The sequence below is a fragment of the Anser anser genome (assembly GCF_964211835.1).
Source record: "Anser anser genome assembly, chromosome: W".
Classification (NCBI taxonomy): domain Eukaryota; kingdom Metazoa; phylum Chordata; class Aves; order Anseriformes; family Anatidae; genus Anser; species Anser anser.
In genome coordinates this window covers 14,229,866-14,251,155 of record NC_139731.1, presented here as the reverse complement: position 1 = coordinate 14,251,155, position 21,290 = coordinate 14,229,866, and the positions used below count along the sequence as shown (strand labels likewise).

General features: G+C 45.8%; 1 protein-coding gene across 13 annotated transcripts in view; it reads right to left on the bottom strand.

Annotated features, from left to right (window-relative positions):
• Positions 1 to 21,290, bottom strand: part of LOC310888779 (rapamycin-insensitive companion of mTOR-like) — a 215,487-nt gene that overhangs the window by 120,109 nt on the left and 74,088 nt on the right. For 8 of the 13 annotated variants that reach the window (XM_083815835.1, XM_083815840.1, XM_083815844.1 and 5 more), the window contains one exon: positions 17,382 to 17,446. The exons of 1 other annotated variant lie outside the window; for it this stretch is intronic. In XM_083815835.1, the coding sequence (XP_083671961.1) occupies positions 17,382 to 17,446 (65 nt within the window). Of the gene's footprint in view, positions 1 to 17,381; positions 17,810 to 21,290 lie in introns of all 13 variants that reach the window. 4 more of the 13 variants (XM_083815845.1, XM_083815846.1, XM_083815836.1 and 1 more) reach the window with 1 other exon arrangement.

The window sequence follows — 21,290 nt, the reverse complement described above, 5'->3', positions numbered from 1 at the left end:
ACTGTCCCTAGAAAATCCTGTTACATAGTCTGTCACGTAAGAAGCAATAGCCTAGCTCCGTTAGCAGATGTAGGATCACCAAGCCTGCTGATAAAGACATGAATGGCAATTTGGCAAATTGGGAAAAGAGCAAAGTAATAACATCTTCAAATCCAAACATTAATAAAGGTACACACAACTGCAAATGGCAGGTAATTCACAAACAGTACTAACAACAGCAAGAAACCTTTATGCTATGGTGGCCCAGCCCCAGAACTACAACACCATTGGCATAAGCAAAACCTGGTGGGAAGAGGCCTGTGACTGGTGTGTTGCGATGGACATTTTACAGGCTCCTCAGAAGGGATAGGCATGGGCAGGCGGCACCCTATGTAACAGAGGCACTGGACTGTACAGAGCTTGCAATTGGCGAAGACACGGTTAAGAGCCTCTGGGTAGGGATTAAGGGACAAGCAAATAAAGGGGATGTCATTACTGGAGTCTATAGTAGACTACCCAGCCAGGATGACAACACCAATGAATTATTCTTTAGGGAACGAAGAGATACCCCCAGATCAGCTGCCCTTGTCCTTATGGGGGACTTCAACTTGCCAGACCTTAACTGGGAAAAATCACACAGCTGAAACAAACAGATCCAGGAGACTCCTAAAACACGATGATGATTATTTCTTTCACAAAAAAGGAAGCAAAAAAACAGCGTGCTCTGCATGATTTGCTCTAACACAAGCATCCTGTTACAGTTCACCATCACAATGACAGCATACTGTGAAGCAAGGGTTAAACATGCCCACACATTTCATTTATTTTAAAGTAATGTTTTTAAGGTGGAGAGGATACCCACTTCTCCATATTTTCAAGCCAAATTACATATCACAGGAGTATCACAGAACCACCTAGGTTGGAAGAGACCTCCAAGATCACCCAGTCCAACCTCTGACCTAACGCTAACAAGTCCTCCACTAAACCATATCACTAAGCTCAACATCTAAACGTCTCTTAAAGACCTCCAGGGATGGCGACTCAACCACTTCCCCGGGCAGCCCATTGCAACGCCTAACAACCCTTTCGGTAAAGAAGTACTTCCTAACATCCAACCTAAACCTCCCCTGGCGCAACTTTCGCCCATTCCCCCTCGTCCTGTCACCAGGCACGTGGGAGAACAGACCAACCCCCACCTCGCTACAGCCTCCTTTGAGGTACCTATAGAGAGCGATAAGGTCGCCCCTGAGCCTCCTCTTCTCCAGGCTGAACAAGCCCAGCTCCCTCAGCCGCTCCTCGTAAGCCTTGTTCTCCAGACCCCTCACCAGCTTGGTCGCCCTTCTCTGGACACACTCGAGCACCTCCATGTCCTTCCTGTAGCGAGGGGCCCAAAACTGAACACAGTACTCGAGGCGCGGCCTCACCAGAGCCGAGTACAGGGGCACAATCACTTCCCTAGACCTGGTGGCCACGCTGCTTCTGATACAAGCCAGGATGCTGTTGGCCTTCTTGGCCACCTGAGCACACTGCTGGCTCATATTCAGCCGACTATCAACCAGTACTCCCAGGTCCTTCTCTGCCAGGCAGCTTTCCAACCACTCATCTCCCAGCCTGTAGCTCTGCTTGGGGTTGTTGCGCCCCAGGTGCAGGACCCGGCACTTGGCCTTGTTGAACTTCATACAGTTGGCCTCAGCCCATCGGTCCAGCCTATCCAGATCCTCCTGCAGAGCCTTCCTGCCCTCGAGCAGATCGACACACGCACCTAACTTGGTGTCATCTGCAAACTTACTGAGGGTGCACTCGATCCCCTCATCCAGGTCATCGATAAAGATATTGAAGAGGACTGGCCCCAGCACTGAGCCCTGGGGGACACCACTAGTGACCGGCCTCCAACTGGATTTAACTCCATTCACTACGACTCTTTGGGCCCGGCTACCCAGCCAGTTTCTAACCCAACGAAGCATGCGAAGAAGTCTTTCTGTTACAGTCTTGCCATTAGTATGGAAGACTGCTTTTGAGTCACCAAGAAAGCATACACCAGCTAGCATCTCTACATCTTCCTTACTGTCTTGTTGCAAAAACTCCAAAAGCTTTCCCCCCCACACACAACTACTTGAGCTCTCATCATTAGACAGATGTGCAGCATTCCTCCCTGCTGCTGCTTTACTGATGAAGGAAGTTGGAAACAGTGAAGAGATTTGGTCACCAAATCTCAACCTGAATTTGAAAACAAAATTCATCCAAGCCTTCTTTGACTACCCCTCAAACAACCCTTGAAAATTCCCAAGATTTTGTGGGCTGTAAACTGCCAATAGCTTTCTGAAACATTTGCCCTACATGCAATGCATTTTGATTTGCCATGTGGAATCAAATACGACAGTTTAAAATGATGTAAGCACTATAAGAAAAGCAATACAGCTCAGATTTTGTGAAGTTAATCAGAACTTGTGTGTCTTATTTTTACCTGTGTTAGAAGGAAATGATGTAAAAAGAAGGAAAAAAGGAAAATTGTATTTTTTTTCAGATAACACTTAGCCAATTTGTGAAACTCAGTCTTGAGGAGAAAAAAATATGAATAAAATAGCTGAGAATTAGCTTTATCTCCTGTTGTAACTAAGAGATTCAACACTTGCAGGACAGAGAGAATTGGCTGTACAAGAAAAGCTGCTAAATCAAAGTATCTTGTAATGCATGTTGAATTATTTGAAGTGTACCTATCCCCAACACTGATACTTTCATTTATTATAAATAAATTTCACAGATTCCATGAAATTTATTTATAATAAATGAAAGTATCAATGTTGGAGATAGGTACATTTCAATAATATCAAAGAGCAAAGACTGTTACCCTCAAAAATGAAGAAACTGAGACATAGGTACGAACAGCACTTGGCCTCAGCCATGGTCAGCAGTTCTATTTGCGTCCTTGTATCTCTCAAACAGTTCAGTAAATAAATTAACTTAGTAAAGTTTCCAATAGCCACTTCTACTTAAGCTTCTGCAGTTCAGCTTGGAGTCCCTGCAAAATAGTCAGAAACTAAGATGAATTATGCTAAGAGCACGTAATGCTTGCAGCACAGTTATACACACAACCAGGACTAGACTCTAAGCAAGAATTCCTACCAAATGCGATAATCTGGTCAATCGCTCCAATTGTCCTCTCCGGCCTTTAGAAGTCATGATCTTGATTTCAATAGTCTAATTAAACCAGTCTGCCTCACCTCCTATTGCTAATTCCTTCCATATGACTGCAATGGGAGTTGCACTGGTGGTGAATCTGTCCTCTTTTTCCTCTTCTGTTCTATTCTGAGCAGGTAACGTAACAAAAGGCCAAAATCTGAGTACTATGAATCCCAATTAATAATTTTGTAACCAACAGAAGATACAATACATAGCCTTAAACAGTCAAAAGCAACCAGTAACCTGTACCTTCACTTTTTTTTCTTACTGTACCAACATTATGCCCAACCTTGTTTGTGCTGGAGACAATTTTTCAAGCTCATCATATTTACAGCAAACTGATTTCTTAGGAAAAAAGAAAATTGTTGTCCCAAAATAAGATTTATCAGAGTTGTCTTAAAATATGGGGTACAGCCTGTGCTGAGTAGCCCAAAGGTTTCAAAAACAAACAAAAAACAGAAACAACAACACACAAACTTTACATTAATACCTTTAACCAAGCTAATCTTGTACATAGAGAGTTCTTACACACGCTGCACCATAATATAAAATACCCTTCATAAACATTATTACATCATTTTGAAAATGCAGAACACTAAAATGCTCTTAAGAGTAAAATCGTACTATACCAGGCATGGTAAAAATACATAAGAGAACAGCAAGGTGTGTTCTGGGAAAACATGGGCAACCCTCAAACTACAGCAGCAGAGAAGAGAAGGAAAAAAAAGGCAGAGAAAGGTAGATCAACTCTACATGCCACAAGACATGCCCAGAGTCTTTACCGCACAAAAAGACAGGAAGAAGTAGGACGAAAAGCAGTACAAAGAAAGCTAGCATTCTCCCTACACCTATGATTAGTTCTGAAATACTTAATAATGGCACTGGCTTCTTACACAGTCCACAGCTAGACTATCAAAAGTCAGACTTGTATGCTAAATCATTTATGTCAAGTCAACTGCTTAAAACAAGGCGATACTAATCTAATTTCACATATTCATAACAGAGACCATTGCAACTAGAAGCATATGGCTGAGGCACTGTTTATGTTAAGTTGACAGAGAAAGTGAAAAAACAATAGAATATTCTTTTAAATTACTCTGCATGATTTGCTCTAACACAAGCATACTCTCTCCTGTGCATCAGTTATCAGCTGCTGTCAAAGGCAGGATACAAGGCTGGGGTGATCCAGTAGAATTGCTCTTACATTCAAAAGCAGATAAAAAGTTGGAGGAAAAGCCTTTCCCAGGTATTGATCTCCTGGCTCTTTCTGCTTCTCCTGTCATCATTCCCTGTAACTGGAGGGTTAGAGGAAAACACCACCTGTGCTCCTGATCCCTTAACCAGTTGTTAGCTTGAGACAATCAAAATACTCTCCAACATACAGGGCTACCCCACTGCCTCTCCTTCTTGGCCTATCCCTTCTGAAAGGGGATGCTTTAGATGCTTTATAGTAGCATACAAGCTACCGCCCTGCGTAAGTTTCCTGAAATATCAGTCCTGAAAATAATTTTCAAGTGTCCTAGTTTCAGCTAGGACAGTGTTAGTTTTCCTCCTAGTAGCTGGTAGTGTACTGTGTTTTGGATTTAGGATGAGAAGAATGTTGATAACACCCTGATGTTTTAATTGTTGCAGAGCAGTGCTTACACTAAGCCAAGGACTTTTCAGCTTCTCACACTGTCCTCGCAGTGACCAGACTATCTTAGGAGAGGATATTTCAAGGACCCAAAAGGGCTCTGGTGGGCTTTTGGCATAGCTGCCTTAGAGACAGAGGACGTTAAACAGTTGTCTACCTTGCCCGGTCTCTCAGAGGACCCTTCTGTTGTGGGGTTGCTGAGGGTTGAAGAACAGCAAGTGCCGATCGCTACCACATCTGTGCACCGGCGGCAATATCGCACCAACCGAGACTCCCTGAGTCCCATCCATAAGCTAATTCGTCAACTGGAGAGCCAAGGAGTGATCAGCAAGACTCATTCACCTTTTAATAGTCCCATATGGCCAGTGCGAAAGTCTAATGGTGAGTGGAGACTAACAGTGGACTATCGGGGCCTGAACGAAGTCACGCCACCGCTGACTGCTGTAGTGCCGACATGCTAGAAATCCAAAACAAACTAGAGTCAAAGGCAGCCAAGTGGTATGCCACAACTGATATCGCTAATGCATTTTTCTCCATCCCTCTAGCAGCACAGTGCAGGCCACAGTTTGCTTTCACTTGGAAGGGTATCCAGTACACTTGGAATCGGCTGCCCCAGGGGTGGAAACACAGCCCTACCATTTGCCATGGACTGATCCAGTCTGCGCTGGAGCAGGGGGAAGCTCCTGAACACCTGCAGTACATCGATGGCATCATTGTGTGGGGTGACACTGCAGAAGAAGTTTTCGAGAAAGGGAAGAAAATAGTCCAAATCCTTCTGAAGGCTGGTTTTGCCATAAAACAAAATAAAGGACCTGCACAATAGATCCAGTTTTTAGGAATAAAATGGCAAGATGGACGTCGTCAAATCCCAATGGATGTGATCAACAAAATAACAGCTATGTCTCCACCAACTAGCAAAAAGGAAACAAACTTTTCCAGGCGTCATGGGGTTACGGAGAATGCACATTCCAAATTACAGTCTGATTGTAAGCACGCTCTATCAAGTGACCTGGAAGAAGAACAATTTCAAACGGGGCCCCGAGCAATGACAAGCCTTTGAACAAATTAAACGGGAGATCAGTTCATCAGTTCATCAGTTCATGCAGTAGCCCTTGGGCCAGTCCGGGACGGACAAGATGTAAAACGTGCTCTGCGCCGCAGCCAGGGAGAATGGCCCCCCAAAGCCTCTGGCAGAAAGAGCCCTGGGAAACTCGAGGTCGACCCCTAGGGTTTTGGAGTCTTGGATACAGAGGATCCGAGGCTTGCCACGCTCCAACCGAAAAGGAGATATTGGCAGCATATGAGGGAGTTTGATCTGCTTCGGAAGTGGTCGGCACTGCAGCACAGCTCCTTCTGGCACCCTGACTGCTGGTGCTGGGCTGGATGTTCAAAGGAAGGGTCCCCTCTACACATCATGCAACTGATGCTATGTCGAGTAAGTGGGTCGCACTGATCACACAGCGGGCTCGAATGGGAAACCCCAGTCGCCCAAGAATCTTGGAATGATCATGGACTGGCCAGAGGGTAGGGATTTCAGAATATCACCAGAGGAGGAGGTGACGTGTGCTGAAGAAGCCCAGCTGTACCAGAAAATGAGAAGAAATATGCCCTGTTCACTGATGGGTCCTGTCGTATTGTGGGAAAGCATCGGAGATGGAAAGCTGCTGTATGGAGTCCTACACGACGAGTTGCAGAAGCTGCTGAGGGAGAAGGTGAATCGGGTCAGTTTACAGAAGTGAAAGCCATCCGTCTGGCTTTAGGTATTGCTGAACAAGAAAAATGGCCAGTTCTCTATCTCTATACTGTACTCATACTATTCATTCTCTATACACCCCCCCCTCCCCCGTTGGGGTGGTTAGAGCAATGGAAGCAGAGCTGGCAACGCAGAGGGAAACCCATCTGGGCTGCTGCACTGTGGCAAGATATTGCCACCTGGGTAGAGAACCTGGTTGTAAAGGTGTGGTGGTTTTACTCAGGTGGGCAGCTGAGTTCCACCACAACCGCTCTCTCACTCCCCCTCCTCAAAGGGAAAGGGGGAGAGAATATGATACAAAGGGCTCAAGGGTTGAGATAAGGACGGGGAGATCGCTCAACAATTATCGTGACGGGCAAAACACACTCAGCATAGGGAGATAGTAAGATTTATTGCCTATTACTAACAAGCTAGAGAAGTGAGAAACAAAGGAAAGAAACCAAAAACGCCTTCCCCCCATCCTCCCTCTTCCACCTCCTCCCCCCTCTTTCTGTTTCTGCTGTCATCATTCTCTGTAACTGGAGGGTTAGAGGAAAACACCACCTGTGCTCCTGATCCCTTAACCAGTTGTCTCAAGGCCCTGAAGTCTCTCCTGATTGCCCTTGGACTTCTTGTTGAAACTTCATCGCTGCCTATCTGAAAAATCAATAATGGGTAATAATCTGAGGGACGCACCAGGGAAGGAAGCTTTCTCTTCACATCTCTAACCTGGGCCCCAGGGAGGCAGCAAACTTCCCTATGAAGTGGGTCCGGTCTGTATATTGGGCCTTCTGATCCCTTGAGAAGGGAGTCTCCAATGACAGCAACTTGTCTGCTTTTTTTTTTTTGGTGGGAATTGTTTTGATGCAGGGCATAGGCCGACTTGACCTTGGTGACATCTCCAAGCCAGGCGAACCTTATTCCTCAGTATTGTTTGCTTCCACTTGCAGAGCCTCATACCTATTGCACAAAGGCACCTGGGAAGGTGGGGTAGTCACTGAGGAGATAGGCCTGCTGCGCTGGGCAGGAACTTGTTGCTATTGCCCCTTACCCATTAGGCCACTGTGTGCAGCCAGGTGGAGAGAGGATAAGGAATCCTCCATCTTGTGTATCCCTTCTGCCTTCTGGGCCTGTCTCGGGGAAGTCAGGGAGTGATTCCAGTAGTCTATCTCCATCTCTGACTCCCTGATACTCCTCAACCTACTCACCTCCTCCCAGAGCTCTGCCACTAACCAGAGGAGTGCCTCTACCGGAGCGCACCTCTCACAGGTGTGCTCACTACTGGCATCCTGTGCTGGTATGAGAGTAGGGCACACCCTGTAGGTAGCAGCATGTTCATCTGTCCATCACCCCCCCCCCCCCGAGCTCTGTCTGGGAAGCTGCATCAGTTATAGTGGGTGACAAGCTCCAAGAGGCTGTGGTCTACTGCTGGGTGGATACCATTGTTCCCTGGTCAAGGTAGTCAAGCTTCAGCGCCCTCCCTGCACCCTCCCACACAAACTGATGCACAAACTGCAACACCACACCCTAACTGACATGCTGTTGTGGTTTAACCCGGCTGGCAGCTAAACACCACACAGCCGTTCGCTCACCCTCCCCCCTCCCTCTCTGGGATGGGGGAGAGAAACGGGAAAGTGAAGCCGGTGAGTTGAGATAAAGACAGTTTATTAAGACAGGAATATAATAATATAAGGAATATAAGGAATATAATAATAACAATAATAATAATAATAGTGATAATGATAATAGTATTAACAATAATAATGTGTAAGAAAACAAGTGATGCACAATGCAATTGCTCACCACCCGCTGACCGATGCCCAGCCTATCCCTGAGCAGCCGCCCCCCCACCCCGGCCAGCCACCCCTATATATTGTTCAGCATGACGTCAGATGGTATGGAATACCCCTTTGGCCAGTTTGGGTCAGCTGTCCTGGGTCTGTCCCCTCCCAGCTCCTGCTGCACCCCCAGCCTGCTCGCTGGCAGGACAGAGCGAGAAGCCGAAAAGTCCTTGGCCTGGTGTAAACACTGCTCTGCAACAATTAAAACATCAGCATGTTATCAGCGCTCTTCTCATCCTAATCCAAAACATAGCACCCTACCAGCTACTATAAGCTACTTAACTCTGTCCTAACTGGAACCAGGACAGATATCCACCCCTTATTCCATACCATTTATGTCATGCTCAGGTTACACTCTGTCCAATACATTCTAATTAATCACCATTTTCATCTATGATATATAGCAATCATGGTAGTGATGACATACATTATTATATAATAATTAACATAATACAATTCAACTCATGGGTTATTCTCACCCAGTATCAAATCCCCTTGAGGTACACACTGGACCTCCCCATTCTTTTGCATTACCCACCAAGTGCATCCAGGTCCCTGAGCAAAAGCAATCCCACGAATGGGTTTGCCTTTTCCTGAGGCAGGAGTAGCCCAGACTGTTTTACCCAGCATGTTTCTTTCGTGCACTACAGGAACTTTATCCCCTTCTACAGTGCGTAACAGGTTTGATTGGGCAGGTCCAGCTCGGTTGGCAGATCCCCTGGTATTGACTAACCAGGTGGCCTTTGCCAAATGTGTATCCCAATTTTTGAATGTCCCAGCACCCATTGCTTTCAGTGTAGTCTTTAACAGTCCATTGTATCGTTCAACTTTCCCGGAGGCTGGTGCATGATAGGGGATGTGATACACCCACTCAATACCGTGTTCTTTGGCCCAAGTGTCTATAAGGTTGTTTCGGAAATGAGTCCCATTGTCTGACTCAATTCTCTCTGGGGTGCCATGTCGCCATAGGACTTGCTTTTCAAGGCCCAGGATAGTGTTCCGGGCGGTGGCATGGGGCACAGGATATGTTTCCAGCCATCCGGTGGTTGCTTCCACCATTGTAAGTACGTGGCGCTTGCCGTTGCGGGTTTGAGGGAGTGTGATGTAATCAATCTGCCAGGCCTCTCCATATTTATATTTCAGCCATCGTCCTCCATACCAAAGAGGCTTTGACCGTTTGGCTTGCTTGATTGCAGCACATGTTTCACAGTCATGAATAACCTGTGCTATAGTGTCCATGGTCAGGTCCACCCCTCGATCACGAGCCCATCTGTAGGTTGCATCTCTACCTTGATGGCCTGAGGTGTCATGGGCCCATCGGGCTATAAATAATTCACCTTTATGTTGCCAGTCCAGGTCCACCTGAGCCACTTCAATCTTAGCAGCCTGATCCACCTGCTGGTTGTTTTGATGTTCTTCAGTAGCCCGATTCTTGGGCACATGAGCATCTACGTGGCGTACCTTTACAACCAGGTTCTCTACCCGGGCAGCAATATCTTGCCACAATGCAGCAGCCCAGATGGGTTTGCCCCTGCGCTGCCAGTTGTTCTGCTTCCATTGCTGTAACCACCCCCACAGGGCATTTGCTACCATCCATGAATCAGTATAGAGATAGAGAACTGGCCACTTTTCTCGTTCAGCAATATCTAAAGCCAGCTGAATAGCTTTCACTTCTGCAAACTGACTCGATTCACCTTCTCCCTCAGCAGCTTCTGCAACTCGTCGTGTAGGACTCCATACAGCAGCTTTCCATCTCCGATGCTTTCCCACAATACGACAGGACCCGTCAGTGAACAAGGCATATTTCTTCTCATTTTCCGGTAGCTTGTTGTACAGTGGGGCTTCTTCAGCACGGACCACCTCCTCCTCTGATGATATCCCAAAGTATTTGCCTTCTGGCCAGTCCATAATCACCTCCAAGATTCCTGGGCGACTGGGGTTTCCTATTCGAGCTCGCTGAGTAATCAGTGCAACCCACTTGCTCCATGTAGCATCAGTTGCATGATGTGTAGAGGGGACCCTTCCTTTGAACATCCAGCCTAGTACCGGCAGTCGGGGTGCCAGGAGGAGCTGCGCTTCAGTACCGACCACTTCCGAAGCAGATCGAACTCCTTCATATGCTGCCAATATCTCCTTTTCAGTTGGAGTATAGCGGGCCTCAGATCCTCTGTATCCCCGACTCCAAAACCCCAGGGGTCGACCTCGAGTTTCCCCAGGTTCTTTCTGCCAGAGGCTCCAGGTGGGACCATTCTCTCCGGCTGCGGTGTAGAGCACATTCTTTACATCTGGTCCTGTTCGGACTGGCCCGAGGGCTACTGCATGAACTATTTCCTGCTTAATTTGTTCAAAGGCTTGTCGTTGCTCAGGGCCCCATTCAAAAGCATTCTTCTTACGGGTTACTTGGTAGAGCGGGTTTACAATCAGACTGTAATTTGGAATATGCATTCTCCAAAACCCCACGACACCTAGGAAAGTTTGTGTTTCTTTTTTGCTAGTTGGTGGAGACATAGCTGTTATTTTGTTGATCACATCCATTGGGATTTGATGACGTCCATCTTGCCATTTTATTCCTAAAAACTGGATCTCTCGTGCAGGTCCTTTAACTTTATTCTGTTTTATGGCAAAACCGGCCTTCAGAAGGATTTGGACTATTTTCTTCCCTTTCTCAAAAACTTCTTCTGCAGTGTCACCCCACACAATGATGCCATCGATGTACTGCAGGTGTTCAGGAGCTTCCCCCTGCTCCAGCGCAGACTGGACCAGTCCATGGCAAATGCTAGGGCTGTGTTTCCACCCCTGGGGCAGCCGATTCCAAGTATATTGGACTCCCCTCCAAGTGAAAGCAAACTGTGGCCTGCACTGTGCTGCTAGAGGGATGGAGAAAAATGCATTAGCGATATCAATTGTGGCGTACCACTTGGCTGCCTTTGACTCCAGTTCATACTGGAGTTCTAGCATGTCCGGCACTGCAGCACTCAGCGGTGGCGTGACTTCGTTCAGGCCACGATAGTCCACTGTTAGTCTCCACTCACCATTAGACTTTCGCACTGGCCATATGGGACTATTAAAAGGTGAATGAGTCTTGCTGATCACTCCTTGGCTCTCCAGTTGACGAATTAGCTTATGGATGGGACTCAGGGAGTCTCGGTTGGTGCGATATTGCCGCCGGTGCACAGTTGTGGTAGCGATCGGCACTTGCTGTTCTTCAACCCTCAGCAACCCCACAACAGAAGGGTCCTCTGAGAGACCGGGCAAGGTAGACAACTATTTAATGTCCTCTGTCTCCAAGGCAGCTATGCCAAAAGCCAAGCGGAACCCTTTTGGGTCCTTGAAATATCCTCTTCTAAGATAGTCTATGCCAAGGATGCACGGAGCATCCGGGCCAGTCACAATACGGTGCTTTTGCCACTCAATTCCAGTTATACTCACGTCAGCCTCCAATACAGTTAACTGCTGGGATCCCCCCGTCACCCCATAAATACAGATGGGCTCTGGCCCTTTATAGCTTGATGGCATTAGAGTACACTGTGCACCGGTGTCTACCAAAGCCTTATACTTCTGTGCGTCTGACGTGCCAGGCCATCGAATCCACACAGTCCAATAAACTCGATTGTCCCTTTCCCCCCCCGGCTGGAGGCAGGGCCCCTCTAGTCCTGGTCAGAATCTTCGTTTCTGTGTCTAAAGGACTGCCTGCTGGAAGTTGGAGCAGCAAACTTTTCAGAGAATTCCTTTTTCCCACTTGTTTTCCTTTGCAATTTACGTACCCGTGCCTCTAGGGTCGCAGTAGATTTTCCATCCCATTTTCTCATGTCCTCTCCATGGTCACGTAGGTAAAACCACAAGGTGGCGCGGTGTGTGTGCCCACCATATCGTCTTCCTTGCATAGATGAACGTTTACCCCTAATAGCTGAGACACTGGTTTGTACAGGTGGGGAGGAAAATAATCTCTCTTCAAGTTGGTGGATCTTTTCAGAAAGTTTCTCCAAAGCATTCTCTTTTAGCTGGTGGACACTGTTTCGTTCAGGTGGAGGGGAAGATAATCTTTCTTCAAGTCGGTGGATCTTTTCAGAAAGTTTCTCCAAAGCATTCTCTTTTAGCTGGTGGACAGTGGTTCGTTCAGGTGGAGGGGAAGATAAATTCTCTTTAAGTTGGTGGACCTCTTCAGAGAGTTTCTCCACAGCCGAGACACAGGCCTGTAGGGAAGAGGAGAGATTTCCTTCGTACTGCCGGAGTAATTTAGCCACTTCATTCACTGTGGGATTCTCCTCCGCTTTCCAGGCTATTATTGCCAATGAGCTGGCATATGATGATGGTGCACTCCGTACAAACTTCCGCCACATAGGTGGTGTACACTGGACTGCATCTGGATCTGCGGATGTTTGTGCGTCGTCTAGGTCCTTATAAATCACCTCCCGTACGGCTAATTCCCTCAGGTACTGAATTCCCTTCTCCATGGTGGTCCATTTGCCTGGTAGACATACAAGTTCTTCCTTGAAGGGATACCTTTCCTGCACAGCTGACAGGAGACGCCTCCAGAGGCTGCGAGATCGTGCTCCATCTCCAATTGCTTTGTCAATGCATGCGTCCCTAGCAAGGGATCCCAGCCGCCTGGCTTCCTTGCCCTCTAATTCCACATAGTTGGCTCCAGCGTCCCAGCACCGGAGCAGCCAGGTGACAAGCTGCTCACCTATACAGTGACCAAAATCTTTTCGCACATCTCGTAGCTCACGCTGGTATAGAGTCCGGGTAGTTACTGTTGATTTTTCGACACCCTCATCCTCATCTTCAGTCTCCTGCACCTTTGATGGCTGGTGTAGAGTCCGGGTAGTTACTGTTGATTTTTCGACATCCTCATCCTCATCTTCAGTCTCCTGCACCTTTGATGGCCCAGCCTCGTCTTCACTATGCCCAGACCTAGCAGAAGACTGTCTGCGTTCTAAATGACCTGAGCCTCTATACCATTTCTTCACCTTGTCTACAGGGGCAACTTGCACTGCTACAGCTCGTTTCTCTGACCCAGACACAGGAGCCGGAGCTGCTGCAGGGGCTGGAGCGGCTGCAGGAGCTGGAGCTGGAGCGGCTGCAGGAGCTGGAGCGGCTGCGGGGTCTGTCACTAGGTTGCTAGTAGCATCAATTGCAGATCGATAGGCACAAGCCAGACCCCAGCACGCTACAGTGATTTGTGTCACTTTGGAACTGCCAGAGTCATGACACCTTTTTTTCAAGCATTCTGCCAGCTTTTTAGGATTTTGCAGTTGTTCAGGGGTGAATGTCCAAAACACTGGAGGTGACCACTGCTCTAGAAACCTGCCCATATCCTCCCACACTCCCTGCCACTCGCAACTATCCCGCCTCAAGACAGATCTCCGGATGAGATTCCTAAGTAGTTGTTTAACCCTCAACAAAACCTGAAGCGCATTCAGGAGACATAACAACAAGAGCAGGCTGGTCTGAGTATCCCAAGGATATTCAACATCTCGGAGAACCACCGTAACTAGCTCGGGGGATAAGAGGGTGGTGGTGAAGGAGAAAGGGAGAGTGAACAGGTAGGGAAACATGTCTTCCCCTGTCCCCTCCACAGATTGGCTCCCTAACGAAAACAGGCAATAGGTGTAATTGCTAATAGTTTCCGAGATATGGTTTCCAAAGTACAGAGTCGACGTCAGTGCTGAGTACAAATACCAGGTTAGAGTCGTGACCAGATATTTCATCATTTCATAAGCCATTGTTACACCGCACAGTACCATAACAATCTTAAACCAGGGCCCGGAAAGGATAAACAGTGCAACAGGGAGCACATACAGAAAGTAACGCACCATAAAACTCAATTTGGAATACAGGTACAGCAGACTGGAGATTAAGGCAATCAACATCGTGACTAGCAACTATTAAGCAGGTCCAATACTTATACCAATTTTAGTTTAACACACTCTGGTCAAATCTGTCGATATCTCAACCCTTCGTGCCCCACGTTGGGCGCCAAAAGGACTGTTGTGGTTTAACCCGGCCAGCAGCTAAACACCACACAGCCGTTCGCTCACCCTCCCCCCTCCCTCTCTGGGATGGGGGAGAGAAACGGGAAAGTGAAGCCGGTGAGTTGAGATAAAGACAGTTTATTAAGACAGGAATATAATAATATAAGGAATATAAGAATAACAATAATAATAATAATAGTGATAATGATAATAGTATTAATAATAATAATGTGTAAGAAACAATTGATGCACAATGCAATTGCTCACCACCCGTTGACCGATGCCCAGCCTATCCTCGAGCAGCCGGCCCCCCCCACCCCGGCCAGCCACCCCTATATATTGTTCAGCATGACGTCAGATGGTATGGAATACCCCTTTGGCCAGTTTGGGTCAGCTGTCCTGGGTCTGTCCCCTCCCAGCTCCCGCTGCACCCCCAGCCTGCTCGCTGGCAGGACAGAGCGAGAAGCCGAAAAGTCCTTGGCCTGGTGTAAACACTGCTCTGCAACAATTAAAACATCAGCATGTTATCAGCGTTCTTCTCATCCTAATCCAAAACATAGCACCCTACCAGCTACTATAAGCTACTTAACTCTGTCCTAACTGGAACCAGGACACATGCCACACCCTGTTTGCTTGCCCTGTTCACCGCACTCCCTAGGGGCTGCCTTTGTACATGTGTTTGTATGTGTGCATATATGCATATAAAAATCGCTTCCCATTTACATATACAGAGGGATCATTGGACTGACCCAAGTAACATCACTAACCAAGATCATTTACCTGTTAGCTATCTTTCTATTATTATTGAGAAGCCTTTTTTGGCATTTTGCTTCTTATGGTGCTATTTTTCTTTACTTGTTTGCTAAAAATAACATTTTTATTTTTCTTATCAATATCTAATTGTGTTTGGATTAGCAGATCTTTCTGCAAGCTTTTTCCTATAAAAAGGAACACTAGTATTTGTATAGCCTTTTAAGACTTGCATTTTAAAATACAAAGAACTCTTAAGTGATGTCTATTATCATAAAACAATACAATAGTTTAGATAGAGATCAGATGATAAATTACAGCAAAATATGCATTCACAAAAATATACTACTTAAAAAAATGTTTGGCTCTATCACTGAAAGTCAGTTCTATTTAAGAAAACAAAATGAAAAATTTAAGTAAAATTTGTGTAAAGTAACTAGATTTTCTAAGCTTCCTTTCCTAAATCAGAAGATTAAATTGAAAGAACAGAAAATCATATTAAATAATAGATCTTAGGTTTTTCTACCAGCAATACTGAGCCTCAGGACCAATTTACCAATGTCTGTACAAAAAATACAGGAGTTCTGGAAACAGGCATGTAGTTACTTTTGACTGTCAGAAATGGAGACAAAATAAAGGAAACTTCAATTTCATAGAATCATAGAATATCCCGAGTTGGAAGGGACCCATAAGGATCATCAAGTCCAACTCCTGGCACCGCACAGGTCTGCCCAAAAGTTTAGACCATGTGACTAAGTGCACAGTCCAAACGCTTCTTAAAATCAGACAGGCTTGGTGCAGTGACTACTTCACTGGGGAGCCTGTTCCAGTGTGCGATCACCCTCTCGGTGAAGAACCTCTTCCTGATATCCAACCTGAACCTCCCCTGTCGCAGCTTGACTCCATTCCCTCGGGTCCTATCACTGGTGATTAAGGAGAATAGCTCGGTGCCTTCCCCTCCACTCCCCCTCGCGAGGAACCTATAGACCGTGATGAGGTCTCCCCTCAGCCTCCTCTTCTCCAGGCTGAACAGGCCAAGTGACCTCAGTCGCTCCTCGTATGTCTTCCCCTCTAGGCCCTTCACCATCTTCGTCGCCCTCCTCTGGACACTCTCCAACAGTTTCATGTCCTTTTTGTACTGTGGTGCCCAGAACTGCACACAGTACTCGAGGTGAGGCCGCACCAGCACACAGTAGAGCGGGACAATCACTCCCCTCGACCGACTAGCAATGCCGTGCTTGATGCACCCCAGGACACGGTTGGCCCTCCTGGCTGCCAGGGCACACTGCTGGCTCATATTCAACTTGCTGTCAACCACAACCCCCAGATCCCTCTCTGTGGGGCTGCTCTCCAGCGTCTCGTCACCCAGTCTGTGCGTATAGCCAGGGTTGCCCTGTCCCAGGTGCAGGACCCGACACTTGCTTTTGTTAAACTTCATATTGTTGGTGATTGCCCAGCTCTCCAATCTGTCCAGATCATTCTGCAAGGCCTTTCCACCCTCAACAGAGTCCACAACTCCTCCCAGTTTAGTATCGTCAGCAAATTTGCTCAAAACACCTTCTAGTCCTACATCCAAATCGTTTATGAAAACACTGAAGAGGGCTGGCCCTAAAATGGAGCCTTGGGGGACCCCACTGGTGACTGGCCGCCAGCCTGATGTAGCACCATTTACCACAACCCTTTGAGCCCTGCCTGTCAGCCAATTGCTCACCCATCGTATGATGGTTTTATCTAGCTGTATGCTGGACATTTTGTCCAGTAGTATCATATGAGAAACTGTACTGAAAGCTTTACTGAAATCCAAAAAGATTACATCAACTGGCTTCCCCGATCGACTAGATGGGTGATTTTAAAATATATACAGTGTTTTATTTTAGCACCAAGGAAAGTGGCACTACAAAGTATATGTATAAACATAACAAATGAACATAAGTTCATCTTTAAATCTTAGTTCTACATTAAGAGTATGTTTCAAATTCTTTAAGAGTGCATTTTTTGTACAAGTCCTTTCTGCAAATACTGAGATATTTAGAGGTATTGTTACATTTCTGAGAAAATATAATAAAGAAATCCACACTAACTTGGAGTTTTTCCCCCCTTTACCTGAAAGTGTATAATGTATTTCTGATTTTACTCATTAAAATATTAGTAAGGTATACATTTACATTATGACATTTTAAACACATTGCAACTAAAAAATACTAGTTCCAAAAGTACAAATAAAGTTGATTTAATTGCACCTAGAACAATGAAAGTACTGTAGTATTACTCTAATGTTCCTTACTACTTACCATATTATGATGCTGTCATACGTAAAACCTAGAATTTCTTCAGCATGGCCAGTATTACAAAGAAGCTGAAAATAAAAAAAATAATAATAATAATAAAAGCATCTATTACTTATAACTCTTTAAAAATGACTATTTAAAACTTAAGATACTTGGTAATGCTTTCAAAGTAACACAAGGAATTTCATTCATTGAAAGGGAAAATGTGCGAACTTCAGACTTTCCTGAAAATGTTTGCTGCTGGTATTCCATTCTCATATACACCAGACACACAAGCCTTTGGCCTCTCTTAGTAGAGAAAAGCTTACACAACTGTTTAAGCTGCCTAGTGACTGATTTTTCAACTCTACTTTCAAAAGCTATGCTTCAGATTGCTCCTCTTGCTGCCTTTAGGATCTTGTTGGAAGAAGCACTAGTTGGGCAACTGGTACCTGAGCAGAGATGAAAAAGAGTCAAGTCAAAGCATGTAAAACATGTGCATTCAAAAAGACAGCTTGTGTAAGAGTTTTGAAGCAAAGGTCCACTAGTGGTCCACTGTCACATTTCACCATGACAGCTGAGGCACAGAAAAAAATGAGAAGGAATTGCAAATGGTAAGTGACCCACAGCTGACATTCAGCCTGACCTGCCATTGATTCAACAGGATTTGTGTTTTTCTTTTTATTGTACCACAGAAAATCAGTGCAAAGGTTGAATTTACACCCATAAACTGTAGCAACTTCTGAACATTTCAACCTCATCTGTCAGTTTTGAGCACAAGACTGAGGATTTACAAGTACAGTTTTTAAGTCCAAAACCATTCTCAAAAACAACAGTCTAGTGCATGCAAATGTTTTAACCTCTTGTCCTGGTTCCAGTTAGGACAGAGTTAATATTCCTCCTAGTAGCTGGTAGGGTGCTATGTTTTGGATTAGGATGAGAAGAGCGCTGATAACATGCTGATGTTTTAATTGTTGCAGAGCAGTGTTTACACCAGGCCAAGGACTTGTCGGCTTCTCGCTCTGTCCTGCCAGCGAGCAGGCTGGGGGTGCAGCAGGAGCTGGGAGGGGACAGACCCAGGACAGCTGACCCAAACTGGCCAAAGGGGTATTCCATACCATCTGGCGTCATGCTAAACAATATATAGGGGTGGCTGGCCGGGGTGGGGGGGCCGGCTGCTCGGGGATAGGCTGGGCATCGGTCAGCGGGTGGTGAGCAATTGCATTGTGCATCACTTGTTTGTACACATTAGTAGTAGTAGTAGTAGTATCATTATGATTATTATTTTCCTTTCTTTCCTGCCCTAATAAACTTTCTTTATCTCTACCCACAGGCTTCACTTTCCCGTTTCTCTCCCCCATCCCAGAGAGGGAGGGGGGAGGGTGAGCGAACGGCTGTGTGGTGTTTAGCTGCTGGCCGGGTTAAACCAGCTCAGCAAGTGTGCAATTAGTGAATACCACTGTTCTGAAATTATTTAAATATATCAAACACTATACCCATTTATTATTAAACCCATTTTATTAGCATGATGGTTCAAATTCAAACTATATTTAGGTTAAAACAGGAGGAACCTAAGTTCTAAACTAAGCTTCCTTAGTTTAGCTTTAAGTTTTTAAGGAGGAACCTATAGACCGTGATGAGGTCTCCCCTCAGCCTCCTCTTCTCCAGGCTGAACAGGCCAAGTGACCTCAGTTGCTCCTCGTATGTCTTCCCCTCTAGGCCCTTCACCATCTTTGTAGCCCTTCTCTGGACACTCTCCAATAGTTTCACGTCCTCTTTGTACTGTGGTGCCCAGAACTGCACACAGTACTCGAGTTGAAGCTGCACCTCACTGAGCACGGAGTGGAGTGGGACAATCACTTCCCTCAACCGGCTAGCAGTGCCGTGCTTTATGCACCCCAGGATACGGTTGGGTCATTTGGCTGCCAGGGCACACTGTTTATTCATGTTCAAATTGACGTAAACCAAAATCCCCAGTTCCCTTTCTGTGGGGCTGCTCTCCAGCCTCTCATCCCCCAGTCTGTACATATACCCAGGGCTGCCCCTTCCCAGGTGCAGTATCTGGCACTTGCTCTTCTTGAACTTCATATTGTTGGTGATTGCCCAGCTCTCTAATGTGTCAAGATCTCTCTGCAAGGCCTCTCCACCCTCAATGAAGTCAACAGCTCCTCCCAATTTAGTATCATCTGCAAACTCACTCAAAACACCTTTTAGTGATTTATGAAAACATTGAAAAGAACTGGCTCTAAAATGGAGCCCTAGGGAACCCTACTACTGACTGGCTGCCAGCCTGATGTAACACCATTTACTATAAGTCTTCGAGCCCAAAAGTTTTTGATACAATGTTAAATGAACAGGGATAACACAGAATCTTTGACCATATGATTTAACATTAGCACAAAATGATACTTATTCTAAGCCAGACAGTGACTAACTTTTAAGGTTTTTTTTGCATGTTTACTGTCAGCTGAGTTTTTCATGCTGCTTGGATGAATCATACCAATATAAGTAACACATCAACATGTCTTAGAAAGAGTAGCTCAAAACAACAAAACCACAGGAGTCACAAAATAAATGCAGACAGACTGTTCAAATTTATACTAGATAGAACGGTCACAGCAATTAATGGAATATCAAATTACTTATATGACTAAAATGCAATTATTACACTGTAATTTTAGAAATACAGTTTGAATAGCCATTGGTAATACTTATGAGGGAATTACTCAGTAGATTCTAGTCTCAAGAGAAGCCTTTACTGAAACTCTAGACTCTGGATTTAGACCCATTTGCTCTCTAAGCTTGTTCCACAGCTGAATGCCCCTAAGCACATGTTCTGTTCCCATTTGCTACATATTTCATCAAGAGGCATCGAGTTTTAACCATATTGTTACAGGTACTGGGATCAATATTAGTCAGTCAATACTGTATTCAGATTCTAAGCTACTGTGGTTTTCCAAAGGATGGATGTTGTGGTTTAACCCAGCTGGCAGCTAAGCACCACACAGCCGTTCGCTCACCCTCCCCCCTCCCTCTCTGGGATGGGGGAAAGAATCAGGAAAATGAAGCCTGTGGGTTGAGATAGAGACAGTTTATTAGGGCAGGAAAAATAATAATAATAATGATAATGGTACTACTAATCATACTGTGTACAAACAAGTGATGCACAATGCAATTGCTCACCACCCGCTGACCGATGCCCAGCCTATCCCCGAGCAGCCAGTCCTCCCACCCCAGCCAGCCACCCCGTATTAATTGTTCACCATGACGTCAGATGGTATGGAATACCCCTTTGGCCAGTTTGGGTCAGCTGTCCTGGGTCTGTCCCCTCCCAGCTCCTGCTGCACCCCCAGCCTGCTCGCTGGCAGGACAGAGCGAGAAGCTGAAAAGTCCTTGGCTTGGTGTAAGCACTGCTCTGCAACAATTAAACCATCATGGTGTTTTCAACATTCTTCTCATCCTAAATCCCAAACACAGCACCCTACCAGCTACTAGGAAGAAAATTAACTCTATCCTAGCTAAAACCAGGACATATATCCACCCCTTATTCCATACCATTTATATCACGCTCAGATTACACCCTTTCCAATACATTCCAATTAATCACCATTTTCATCTATGGTATATAGAATGTCCACTGAGTTTGCATAGTCCGTGACTGACTTCGGGCTCCATCTGTCACAGCAGTCTTTCAGGGCAGAAGAGATGGTGTGTGATGTTGGATTGTCACACGTTGAAGCCCATTCTCGTTCCATCACATCTCTGTGCTTGGCCATTTCTATCAAAATTCATTCGTTATTATCTGCGTGGCTGTTACTGTGATACCGTTAACAGGATGTTGACATTCAGCAATCATGGTAGTGATGACATACAGTATTATATAATAATTAACATACTACAATTCAACTCATGGGCTATTCTCACCCAGTATTA